The 13,481-nt window shown below is 37.0% G+C and overlaps 1 protein-coding gene across 2 annotated transcripts; it reads right to left on the bottom strand.

Moving 5' to 3' along the window:
- Positions 1-1,960: 1,960 nt before the first annotated feature.
- CLK1 (CDC like kinase 1) lies at positions 1,961-10,982 on the bottom strand. Of its 2 annotated transcripts, XM_039353866.1 has the most exons (13): positions 10,825-10,982; positions 8,548-8,693; positions 8,073-8,295; positions 6,970-7,060; positions 6,583-6,649; positions 5,792-5,908; positions 5,429-5,595; positions 4,907-5,001; positions 4,692-4,821; positions 3,948-4,030; positions 3,411-3,490; positions 2,451-2,541; positions 1,961-2,244 (listed from the first exon to the last, which is right to left on the bottom strand). In XM_039353866.1, the coding sequence occupies exons 2-13, from the start codon at positions 8,691-8,693 to the stop codon at positions 2,089-2,091; spliced, it is 1,446 nt and encodes a 481-aa protein (XP_039209800.1). In that variant the 5' UTR covers positions 10,825-10,982; the 3' UTR covers positions 1,961-2,088. The 2 variants fall into 2 exon arrangements, with proteins under 2 accessions (XP_039209800.1, XP_039209807.1); XM_039353873.1 differs by lacking the exons at positions 6,970-7,060; positions 8,548-8,693; positions 10,825-10,982 and having other exon boundaries at positions 8,073-8,125.
- Positions 10,983-13,481: the final 2,499 nt, after the last annotated feature.

Raw genomic sequence — 13,481 nt, forward strand, 5'->3', positions numbered from 1 at the left:
ACCCTCTTGATATCCCTGCTAGACTACAAATATATGAATGCATGATATTTGGGTAAGGTTTAAAATCTGAAACGGAGTTTCTATATATTTAGAGTGGAAGATGGTTAATAAAAATCATGGGAATGTTGACATAGTTTCCATAAGAAATGTACTAAATCAGATCAATTAATGTTTTGCAAGATAAAAATATATTTTGTTTTGAAGACAAAATTATAGTTCCTAAAGCAGATTCCTGCTTTTATAATAATAATAATAGTAGTAAAGTTGGAAGGGACCTTGGAGGTCATCTAGTCCAACCCCCTGCTCGGGCAGGAAACCCTACACCATTTCGGACAAATGGCTGTCCAGTCTCTTCTTAAAAACTTCCAGTGTTGGAGCATTTACTGCTTCTGGAGGCAAGCTGTTCCACTGATTAATTGTTCTCACTGTCAGGAAGTTTCTCCTTAGTTCTAGGTTGCTTCTCTCCTTGATTAGTTTCCACCCGTTGCTTCTTGTCCTGCCTTCAGGTGCTTTGGAAAATAGCTTGATTCCCTCTTCTTTATGGCAGCCCCTGAGATATTGGAATACTGCTATCATGTCCCCCCTTGTCCTTCTCTTTGTTAAACTAGACATACCCAATTCTAACAACCGTTCCTTATATGTTTTAGCCTCCAGTCCCCTAATATATATACTTCTCTCATTTCATATATATTCCATTTTACTAGCATAAAATAACCTTGACTTCATTGCAACTAGTCACCATTTTTAAGAGTGGAGTTCTTTATGGCTCTGTACAAAATAGAACATAGAGCTGTGCACAAAACTGAAATGTCATTCATTCCATTAAATTTGGAACAGCCAAAAAATGCTATTGATAAATGCATTTTTAAAATTCTTTAACTATGCAGAACACTGCTCTCATAATAAAAATCCTATTCATTTATTTCTTTCAACTCCCCATCATGATTATTATTGAGAATTGTAATTGCCAATACATCACAATGTCTAGGTTGGAACAGGTTACCATTGGTCTGTAAAAAGCACACTGAGTTCTTAAATGTGCTTAAAGATTGATGTTCCAACAAAAATGGAGGAAATATTTAAAATTGTTACAGGAAACAATGGAAACAACATACTGAGCCTATCTGGGACAACATTCAGAATATCAAAAATGGACATTTCATACTCAGATCATTCTGAGTTAAGGATATGTAACACATCCTTGCTGGAAACATAAATGAGAGAACACTTTGTAGCACGTAGTTCACCTGTTCTGCATTTTTAGTTTTCATTTTTTTTAAAAAATCAGCATACAGCAGTGATGGCAAACCTATGGCACGCGTGCCAGAGACAGCACGCAGAGCGCTGTGGGCACACACCATCACTCCAGCACACGTGGTCTCCATCACTGGCCTAAGGCCAGCCAGTCTGGAGCCATTAGGGAGCCCACCATCCCACCTAACAGATCCCCTGGATCTCCCCCTGCCTGGCTCCCACAGGTGTCCCTCCCCATAAGCAACATGAAGGTGGCCACACCCACCCCAGGCATGCCCACCCAGTCTGCCAAGCCCACTGTAGCACCCGAGTGGGGCACACCCACCCGGTGATACATAAGTGGTTTGGGGTTGCAGTTTGGGCACTAGGTCTCTAAAAGATTTGCCATCACTGGTATAGAGAGTATGATACATGAGTCAGTGCAGCTAAGGTTTTCAAAAAGAAGTAAACAAGCCAATTCATGTAATCCCTGCATATGAAGTATCTTCAGGAACAAGCTTATTGAAATCTAATTAGACTAACAAATCATACACAGATTTGCTGCTTTTATGAGACAGGAAATACAGAAGACATTTTTGAATTGTGAGAGATGGGGAGGTCCCTATAGTTTATATTTCTTTCCTAGATCCAAAAGAAAATTGAAATTTTAACCACCCATGTCACCACAGATTACATGCAATATTAAGAAAATGACTTGAACACCAAGTGTTGCCAAATGTTTTATTTTAAGAGCTATCTTAATAGACTAAAAGCAAGACAATATCAAAAAATAAATTTACAGAATTACAAAATAAATATTTCAAAGATGTTTTTTTCTTTTCAATGGCAGAATCTTTAAAAATCTCCTCTCATCTTCTTTCTTAATGGAAAAAAGAAAGGATGCTCCAAAGCGTCAGTAAGTGTGATTCGTCTGGCAGGATCATATTCTAACATTTTCTGAATAAGATCAAATAGATTCTCATGGTCAGAATTGTGACACTGCATAAATTCCTGTGGGTGGAAAAGAGAACTAATTAGCATTTCAGAGAAAATGGAGTAGAGCAGGCATGTCAAACTGCCGGCCCACAGGCCAGATGTGTCACACCAAAACCCCGCTCACCCCATTGCCGACAATGGGAAAAAGTCAAGATGTCACGCAACATCACGAGTTTGACATGCCTGGAGCAGAGGAAGCTTAGTCAAGTAGATTATTTTACCTTCAGTGGCTTGCAACGCCTTGAAACATATCTGCCAGCAGAACTGAATTCATCCCAATCCAAATTATCATGCCGGAAGTATTTGCGTTTTCTGTTATAAATGAAATTAAGACTGAAATTACTTAAAGGCAGCTTTAGCAATGGCAAATCTAGTATAAAGCCTTCCTTGTAACTGCTTTGACATAACTCTGATCACAAATCAAATATTTTTATTTTTTTAAAGGTTATTTACACATTCCACACATTCATATCAGATGGTGTGCACCATTTAAAAACATGTTAGTGCGAGTGAAGCATCTACGCTGAAAGCATCTTTTGGGAGGCTTCAATGGTTGTTTCAAAGGCTGTCTCTTGTTACTTTGCATGGACAGTTTCCCCCAGCAACTCCCAATACAATGTACAACACAAACCTTGAATGCTTTGCACAATATCACTAGCCACATAAAACAAACAAGTTTAATTTTCCTCTGAAATTAACAGTAGTACACCATCCCAGTATATTCTCCCATTAGTTATCACAATAAAAATGTTTTTATTTCATTATAAAAAATTAAAGGCAGAACAGTATCTTGCAGATGAAATCAGCACCAACACTAAGCTCTAAGACATGATCAAACGACAAATAGCTGATGTATACAATTATTATAATTAGGGCCACAATGAGACATTCTGCCATGTAATTATATGATAAAATGCAAATAGTACCGTAATTAACATAAAGAGCATTGTAACTGCTAATTTTAAACAATTCTAGATTTTACAATGTATACTCACAGAGCCATACTACTTCAAGGTTTCTACTAAAGAGAACCTGTGCCAGATTTAAAATACCTTTATTGCTTCAGATTACTATTTTTTTAAAAAAAATGTAAGCTAACAATTAAGAAGAAACACACAAATACTGATAGTACTCAGAAGAGGAAGAAAAAATATTGAGGGAAAAAAACCCTAAACATTTACCTGGTCTTTTGAACCATATGAGTTGGTAATGGTCCTAGTATCTTCTCCATCATAGCCAGATGTTCTTTGCTGTCATGTGTCTAAAGGAAAAAAAAAACAATTCTTGAAATTTTCAGAACAACATACAGTGAATACAAAACTGCAAAATATGTGTGGAAGGGAGACAAAGTTTTTTTTTTCCAAAAACAACAACAACAACAAAACCTAAAATTATTTTTTAAATACTCCTATTGAAGTGTTTTATAGGCAATGAATTTCAAAGAAGTGTGGCATCTGAAGCCCCAGGATGGAATCGACATTTTGTCTTCTAGACAAGTTCTCCAGTTTTAGATGTGTCATCTTGGGCTCCCATAAATAGTGCTATTACAGCCCTATTGCCTTTATCTATATTGAAATTACACACTTCCGTTGATTTCAATTCTTATTCTACTTTGAATTACTAATCACATAATACTTTAAATTAGAAGTGTAAATCTTTAAAAAAACTTCCTAATAATTATCACTACCTCTACAACATATGCCTCTGTAGTCACGTACCGGAAATATTGTAAATCCAAGGTAATATTCAATAAGAATACAGCCAATACTCCAGACATCACATGGTTGTGACCATCCCAAAGCTGCAGCAAAAATATATACGTATATATAAAATGAATTGTGCAGACTACAAATACTATAAAGACTTTCAAATTATAAATACTTCTGATAATGAATTACGGGTTTTCTTGAAATGGGGAAGTTTCTGACAAAACTTGAGGCAGCAACTGCTTCAGCTATTCTTGATTTTAGATTGAAAAAAAAAATAATCATAGGTGACAGATGTTTTTGTCATTCCCCTCTCACCTCAAGAGCTCCTAGCCCAGAAGGCAATATTGCCCTCCTGCCCCCAACCATCGCAGTCTTTCCCTCTTTCCAGCTACTGCTATCTGAGAACAGCAAATCTCATAGACCTGCATTCTCCAAGCCTCCCTTTTCAAATCTCCCGCTGCCCTCCCAACACAGTGTACTCAACTGACTGGCACTCTACCAGCATCCTTGATGATATCTTTCACATGTTCAACCCTGAACTTCTGCTGGATCAAAACAGGGGTTTTGACTGGTGTTTCACTCCTTGCACTGACCATAGTGTGTTTGGACACGGATTCCTCCCTCTCAAACAACCTGAGAGATTTTAGCAAGTCTAGAGTATATCCTAAATTAATTTCGAAGTTTGCAACCTACCCGACGTATGAAAATATAAATATTGAAAATTTTTGTACTAGGATATGCACGTTATCTCACCCAATATGACTTCAGGAGCTCTGTAATGCCTTGTAGATACAAGAGTACTATGATGTTCATAATCATATGTTGCACTTCCAAAATCTACAACTTTGATGTCTGGATGTTTCAATGTGCGTTCACCATGTTTCTGAAATGTAGCATAAGATTATTAGGCACAAGCAATAAGAATCAGTTATGAAAGCAATTATTAAATATTAAGAGATAAAATTTACCAGTTGAGGGTTATATTCTTCTGTATATTCAGAATTCACAAATAATATGTTTTCAGGCTTCAAATCTGTATGGGTCAGCTTGTTTGAATGCAAAACTGTAAAGAATCCAAATTTGAAAGTAGTTCTATTTTAGCTTAAAACATCTTTAAATATCAATGTTTACAGCCTAAAAATATTTTAATTAAAGAATATATTGCATTTATTTGCCTTGAGATTGCTAAAAAGACAGATTAATACAGAGATTCCCAACCTTTCTTGGTTGGCGGACTGGAGGAGAAAGAGAGAGGGAAGCATTTTACACGGGCGCACACAAACAGGGTTGCAAAACGCGTGTGATGCAAACGGGGTGATGCTAGCACTCATGACCCCCGCCAGCCCTGCCCCATTTTCACCGTGCGACGCTGTTTAGGCTGCGCAGCTGTTTTTGCTATGCAGCCGTGGTACTAGTGCAAGTGGGGTGAATGCGCAGGCCGGTAGTGGGCTGTAGCCCACAGGTTGGGGACCCCTGGCTTACATACTTACAATTTACAGATTTGCAAATCTGATAAGATATTTTTCTGATATGGTCCAGACAGAAAGGCAGAAAACGATTTTCTTTAAGGAAGTCATAGGTACTGAGTCCTAGCAGTTCAAATACAATGCAAATATGGCCATGATGATCAAACCACTCCAACATCTGGACACAGTGACTGTAAATGCAATAAGGTTACTCAGAAGGCATCATTAAATAAAAGCATAAAATCAGCTGAGAAATTTATATGTTCAATTGAAAGTAAAATGTAAATGATTACAGAGGAACTAGTAGACAAGGGAATATAATCACTTTCGGAGAAAGGGAGGAGGGAGACATGCACATGTTCAATTTTAACTGCATCAAATACTTACAATGTGTTATTAGGATCTGACACATTTAAGTGTTTCAACACTTGTATTTCTGACCGAGCTGCTTCTGAGTATCTGTCAACGTTTTTTACAATTTTGACAGCTACATGTTTACCTCCCCTAAAAGAGAAAGTTTTAAAGTGTCACTAATATAATCACAGAAATGAGGTCTTCTCACAATGAATGACAATTGTTTTACAATACAGTTGTGCAAAAATTACGTTTTAAAAATATCTCCAGAGAGTGATTTTAATTATTTTAGAACATTATATATATATATATATATATATATATATATTAAAATATGCACATTTCCTGAACGTCAATGAGATTCTTAAAACAAAGTAAAATGACAAATTGTGCATTTCAGGCAGAATTGTTAAAAACAAACTATTTTTTTTTAAAAATCTATGTACTTCAAAGTAACTGCAATTCACCCATTTTTATTACATTGCTGTTTACATAATGTTTGCAGATTCCTGGAAAGCCACTGACTACAGATATGCTAAGTATTTTCATGGAAGAACCCCCACATACATGCACACTACTATGAATTACAAGGCCTCTAATAAGGGGGAGGAGGCATTTTCAAAAGGCATTTCTTAACAATCTTAACAGAAAAGCTGGTACCTCAGACATTTAGACTTTATATATTTTAGGCTTTCAATATCAATAGTATTTTTTTTCAGCTGTCACATGAAAAACGTCTAATCACAAGAAAAGGGAAAGCAGAAATGACATTATGTATAATCTGAGATTTAGAAAACTCTGAGTAGCATCATTAAAAAACTTACATTTTGTGGTCAATACACTTTACTACTTTTCCAAAAGCACCTTCACCCAGAGTAGTGATAATTTCATCTAAAACAGATGGGAGGCAATCAGTTATATAAATAATGACATATTTTCATTATTCAATACACCATGCTATGCCGCTATGTAAAAAGTATAACTAGACAACTTTAAATATTTAATTGGTCAAGTCTTCAAGACAGTTATGTTTATCTTGTTCAGCTGTTTACTATACAGGAAGTTTCAATTAAGTTTAACTCTATATGAAAAGAACCCCCCGAAAGAAAAACAAAAACAAAACACGTAACAAAAGAAACGCAAAAAAATTCCTGACTTATCTAAAAGAAATTATTCTATCTTGAAAGTAAGTTGTGAAAAATATTCTATACATCTTGCATTTAGTACGTCTCCACTCTGACAGATCAGGTGACCCTCCTCATCATCCTCTACACTCCTCGATCTTTTCCTTCGGTGACTCCTCTGGTAACGGCAAGTGTGCGGCACCAACATCATCCAGCCAATCAATATACCCGAGTGAATTCAGGGCAGAATACGAAATTCATTCAGCAGGGAGATATTCAGGCATTCAGATACGCGCCAGGCCACAAACGGTTGGCAGGAACAATTTCAAATTCCCCAGAATTTCACAGGGCACATAGTTTAGGTTACAGGAAAAAAACATGGCAAGGAACAGATTTTCAGATAAGGTACTTCAAGTGGCAAGGTAACAACAAATAATATATATATGCTTTTAAAATATGGTTCACTAGAAGAATTAAGTATTTTAAAATTGCAAATAAATATTCTTCAGTTTAACGTTGTCATACATCAAGTGTTGGCATGTACTGACCTATAAAGTAACCTTTTGGGTAAATAATCTCAAGAAGTTAAAATACATTTTGCATATTACACTTAATTAGGGCAATTAAATTTCATCACAAAAAACTCTACTATTTCTAATTAAAGAGCTCTAAGGAACCCTAATTTCTATCCATCCAGTAATTATTATTCAAGAGGTTCAACATCTACTTTGACAGATGCATGTCAGATAAGCAGTGGAAAAAAACCAATGTAGACCAAGTCTCTCAATCGTTCCATTAATAAAGAGGCAAATTTTATCTTTGAATATCAATTTGCCTAATGGGGCGGATCTGCCTAAAGGCACCTATTTTAACATCACCAATGAAACCTAAGAGGGCCTAGAATAGTAAAGAATTGTTTTCTCTTCACCAATTATCCTTACAGGAAAACACAATGTAACACCAGTTCAGTATATAAATTAATCAGATATTTTAAAAGGTGATCAGTAAAATGTTATACAAGATAACAAATCATCCTTAAAAAATAGGTCTTCAAGTTGCTACAATGTATTCCCATTTTGGAACACATCTAATAGAAAAAAACCAATTTTGCTAGAATGTATCCTCATTCATTTGTGATTATTTAAAAGAATACCTATAACCATGTTCCAGGTGTTTTAAATTATACATACCGTGTCTGTATGATATGATTTATTATGAGCCTTGCATTTTCTTTTGTAACTGCTTCTGCCACTCTGACCAGATGACTTGCTACTATGGTTGTGATAATCATTCTCATGGACCCTGCAATGGTCCCTGGTTTCAGACAAGTGACTGCAGTTGCTTCTGTATTCTTCAACGTAGCACCGTTCCTGATCACCTCTTTCATGGAAGGAGTTGGTATCTTTATAAGTGCTAGAGTGGAAAAAATTCATAAAACTCCTTGTAATGCAAAACTGTACATTGCAGATATGTCCAATTTTAAGAACACAAATTGATAATTAAACATGAGGTCATTTTAATACTAAAAACCAGGATTTCATATACAGAAAATCAAGAATTGTTCTTGTATTTTGAATTTTAACTCCTATAAATTATCATTAATCACCTGATAAAATTTAACATTACCTACATTTTCATTGAATGAGAACTGAGAAAGTAACTTACCTATCACACGTTAGAGTCTGATCATATTTGCAGCGTTTGTATTCATATGTGCTATGAGATTCTCTTTTTCTTTTATGCTGGTTTTGGGGATCCCAACATTGTTTTTCATCCCAGTTAGCATATTGACTTCGTCTAGAATACCTCATCTGAAATAGATTAAGTACATATCACATATATTATCGCATATATCAATATGGTTTAGAAAAAAGTTTTGGAATACTTTCTAATTAACCCATCCCTATTTTTCTTAGAAATAAAAAAAGCTCATGTGATCTTCCTTTTCAGTTGACAAAATATTGAACTCAGCAAAATGCACAATGAAGAAAACCTTTATTTCCATATCAGTCTGATTCTTAGCATTCATAAATCAGAATGTATAAAAAAAAAACCAGATAGAAGAGCTCTTTCAAAAGGTCCAAATAGCAAATGAAATAAATATAACATGCAAGTCTTTGAGAAAAATTAATACCAGCTCCAATTAACATTACCCATTTTATCTGCTTTTGATATATTTGATAATGCACTGTAATATATTATTTAAGATCTAATTCAGTATTACATAATATTGAAAGTTATATGGGTGTCATTACTGTTACCAAAATCAGACTTCAGAATTTTGGTGACTTCTTGGTACAAAGGACTATAATTATCATAATCATATATGTAACAATAGGACTTCTAGTCCAATAGTTCTAATAAACCTGGTTGAAGAAGTTAGGGCCATAATGTAATCAACAAAAGAAATGAAATACCAAATTTGAAAGAAGCAATTTTGCAGCAGATTCTAAAATATTTAAAACACATGGACTGAAAATTTCTGTATCAAGCTCAACATAAAAAGCAAAGTCGTGAATACATTTGTCCCAAGTATCTCTCATTATTTTGTTCTATACAAGAAATAATATAAATGTAAAAACACTATCTTCAATGTGGGCAACAATAAAATAAAACCATCATGCTAAATTAGCTACATCAGTGTGAACTTTGGTTAGTTTTTTGACACTGACATGTGGACTCAGTCTTACCTTCATTAATGATTTAATATCTGGTAAAATCCAGAAAATGAACAGTTCAAACATTTCATGTGAAGAGTCAGTTAAAAAAAAAAAAGCCTGATATGTGGACTCTTAATTCCTCAGAGATAACATTTCACTGATATCAGCAAAAAAATTTTCCTTAAGAGACAACACTCAATAGTAGTTACTATTCTCAAAGAGATCATGACTCCAAAATCACCCAGCTACATTGTTGTTACATTGTTGTTACCGAACAACTGGCATAAGACAGTCCGCCCCTTAAAATCAATCTCTCAGAATGGCAAGAAATATTGGTAATAAATTTAAAAACAGAACTTATTTGGCCATGGCAGTAAAAGCTCTGCATCATTCTCCCTGGAATGATTTAACAGGCTCCATCTCTTCCTCTTTCAGACTGAAAATCTTTTACTAGCAGCCATTTTTTCCCCCTGTAATTTCAACTGCATTTTACTTTTGTTGTTGCTATTCTTAGTTCCCGTGCTTCGGTAACAATTTTAGTGTCTATTTCCATGTCACCTTGTATTATCTTGTATATAAAAAATTTTAAAAACCCAAACTCAAAGCTTTCTTCTTCCGTATTTCCTGATTTCGTATCTTTAACTCACCTCCATCATAAACTATCAGCCACGGAATCTTCAAGAAGGACGGCATCATCGAGATATTCTCCTGATTACTTTTAAATCATGTTAATATTTCCTACTCGTCCATTACCTCATACTCAATATCGCTTACAGCTTACATTACAATAATCTTACATCACATACACAGAATATTATTATGCAGTTTTCCGCGTAGGTTCGGATCAGAAAACCTTTTAAAGACTATGTAATTGTATAATGCGTAGCCAGCACGCAATAAAAAGCCAAATCCATTTTACAGTGACAGCGCTCTCTCACTCTCTCTATATAAAATAAATAAAAAGTCTGCCCCTTCGTTAAAGGCGAAACGTAACTGCAACCGGGACTGTTTTTCTCTCAGGCCTTCAAGGCCGCAGTCGGACTGCGACAGCTCGGGGTCCTTTACTTAGTCTTTACGAAGAGGCAGAAGCTTCCGACACTGTGAATCGGCTCGGCTTCCACACACAAGAGACTAATGAGATCCTCACGAAGAAAAAAACGAACAAGGTCCCCGCGACTCCTGCCCGTTCAACAAACGACCCCGCCCATCCCAATATTACGAGAACAAATTATCTCATGCCGAATACCCCTAACTTTGGTGTTTTGGTATCACCCAAACTTACTTTTCCTTTCGGAACCGCTCTCCGGTCACAGGCGTCTATAAACACGTTACAGCGCTTCAATACCTATCCGCCATTACAAGATCCTCGCCGTAACAAAATGGCGCCAGGCAAGAATGTTCTAGATAAAAAGGGGATTGTAAAGAACGCGTATGCGCAAACATAAACCCGCCCTCTGCGTCACGAGCCAACAATCAACGAGAGGCTTTAAAAAAAAAAAAACACAGCGCGTGCGCAAGTCAATACTGCGCGAGTAGTTTGGGGGCGTGGGATCTTGCAGTTGGAGCAGAGGGTACTGGAATGTTTCGCTGTCGAAAGTATAGATTATGATCTTCGAGCTGATGGTTCTGCTATTCCTGTTTGCATTATACAATTTATCTTGCAGCTCATCCGGGGACTGCTAAAAGAATTACGGGTAGAACCTTCCTAGTACGAATCCGCGCTTAATTAAGTTTCTCATCAAGAAACGCTCAAATGCAAAACTGCTTTTGATCTTAAATCATTCTCAACACACGTGGGCGGGTGCATTCCAGCGCCCTCACTACTGTTCAAGGAACCTCTTGAACAATAGGTAACGAGTTCTGTCAGGTGGAGACAACCTGGGGATTAAGGGTTTGGGAGTAGGTAAAACTCAATCTGATGCTGGTCTAGAACACACACACAAAAAAAACACCCGCCTTTCATGGAAGTACCTTTAATTACTGAGCATCCCACACAATCATACAGTTTAGAGCCATGCAGCAGTTGCCAACAAACTGCCTGACAGGGTGCAGGTTGGGTTCTTTCTCCATTATCACTGAAGGCATGTTGAGATTTACGCTGCATGTTGTAGCGATGGCCCTATTATCTGCTGTACGCACTACTTTAATTAGCGTGAAGCAGCATCCATTTGTACTTCTTGTGCCATATCTGTTATCGGAGGTTGGCGGTCATGTTGATCCTGTTTTTATCAGCAGCTGCACGAAAAGTGCTGCTGAGTTTTGTCCAAACCAGTCCCTTAGATTTTGAAGCCATGGTAATCTGCCTGGACCTCATTTGCCATCAATCTTGTACCCCTGCCCCACTTAATTGGAAGTGCTGAAACTATAGCATAGCACTACATTGTCACTCTATGTGCACCAGAGAAAGAAACATGCATCTACCGGTACCTCAGTTGGACCAAATATCTGAGGCTGGCTGAATATTCAGGCCATAATTTTGTGTGACAGGTTGTATCGTATTGGATACATTGGAACCACCTCGTTTTCCCTATATTGCTCTGCTAGATAACAGAATCAGTGCTTAGAGACATTGAAAGATATCTGGATGATGCCTAAATGCAGGTAGTCTTTGAATTGCAGCTATAATTGAGCCCAGAATTATGGTTATAAGTCTTTGTAATAGTAAGTTGAGGCATCATGTGATCAGACCCATATTTTGGCATTTTTTGTGGTGGTGGTGAAGCAAATCCATATTGAATTGTTTTTTGCCAAATCATAGTCACATGACTGCAGGACACTGCAAACTGCTGTAAAGGTGAGCTGGTTGCCAAGCACTTAAAATGCAATCTTGTAAAAGGGGGAGGGGGGTTGCAGTCATCATAACTTCAAAATCAGGTTGTTATATGCAGGACATATAATTTTGATTGCTAAGCGACTGGTCATAAATCAAGGACAAAGCCTAGATAACTGCCCAGTGCATTTCCTGTACCTAATCTGGACCTTGCAATAGTTGCAGAGCGTATTACTGATCTTCAAGCATCAGTAAGGCCCACAGCATCCATCCTTTAGTAGCAAGAAGTCATACAATAAATCAACTCTGGAATGAGGTTCCCCTGAAACCTGGATGTTCCCCGCTCTAGTTCTTCTCCCAGGCCTTTAGTGACGTGCATGGAACCCCTTGGGATTATGCAGGGTTTTTATTTCATTCTTGTTTGGTTTTTGTCATTTTCTAAATTCTATTTTTTACTTTTGTTCTTGTATTTTAAAACAATATTTTTACTTGTGAGTCGGAGTTTTTGGGAGTCAGGTGGTGTTTAAATTTAATAAATACATCTGGGTCACTCTTGATTCAGAATGGGACAGTTCTTCCTCCTTCTCCTGCTGATCTCCCTGAGTTCCTGTGTTGCTAAGGAGCATCCATACCACTGCCTCCCTTGTGCCACACAAAGAGTTTCTCCTCCGGGCCCAGTTGATGTCTCCACTACTGTTTTAGGAGCAGCAGTGGGACTAAAATCTCCTAACAGCCTTCACTCTCTCCACCCCCCCTTAACTCATTAACCTTGGCACTGCATCTCAGATTCTCACTTTACCTGGCTTAGCTCTTCCTCCCTGGCTTTTTCTGAAGGTGCAAGACTTCTTTATGTCAGCAGGAGAGGAAGGAGAAACTAGCCAATTTAAGCAAAAAAAAAAAAAAAAAAAGGGGGGGGGCTTTTTAATGGGAGTGCACATGTATTTAGCAAACAGAAATGCTGTCAATAAAATGCGCATACAGTTGGAAGAATTCATCCCCTGCCCCCAAACAAGCAAGCAAACCTTATTTAGTGGAAAGGTTTTCTTTGGAGGGAGGAAACATTTTAAACTCAAAAGCGGCTGATTTAAGAAACAAATTTGATGGGGGAATCCGTTTCTCTAACCACCGTAACCACCATCACACCCCTCTCTCTCTCTAGAGCAGGGGTA

The sequence above is a fragment of the Crotalus tigris genome, unplaced genomic scaffold (genome assembly GCF_016545835.1).
Source record: "Crotalus tigris isolate CLP2741 ecotype Arizona unplaced genomic scaffold, ASM1654583v1 scf7180000017568.12009008, whole genome shotgun sequence".
NCBI classification, from domain to species: Eukaryota; Metazoa; Chordata; class Lepidosauria; order Squamata; family Viperidae; genus Crotalus; species Crotalus tigris.

Bases quoted from the DNA above. Each gene is read 5' to 3' on its own strand.
- CLK1 (XM_039353866.1), bottom strand. From the start codon at position 8,693: ATGAGGTATTCTAGACGAAGTCAATATGCTAACTGGGATGAAAAACAA. The intron at 5,002-5,428 runs GTAAGTATGTAA...GATTCTTTACAG, and splicing joins GATTTGCAAATCTGTAAATT to TTTTGCATTCAAACAAGCTG. The intron at 3,491-3,947 runs GTACGTGACTAC...TTTTTCCTTTAG, and splicing joins TTGGATTTACAATATTTCCG to ACACATGACAGCAAAGAACA.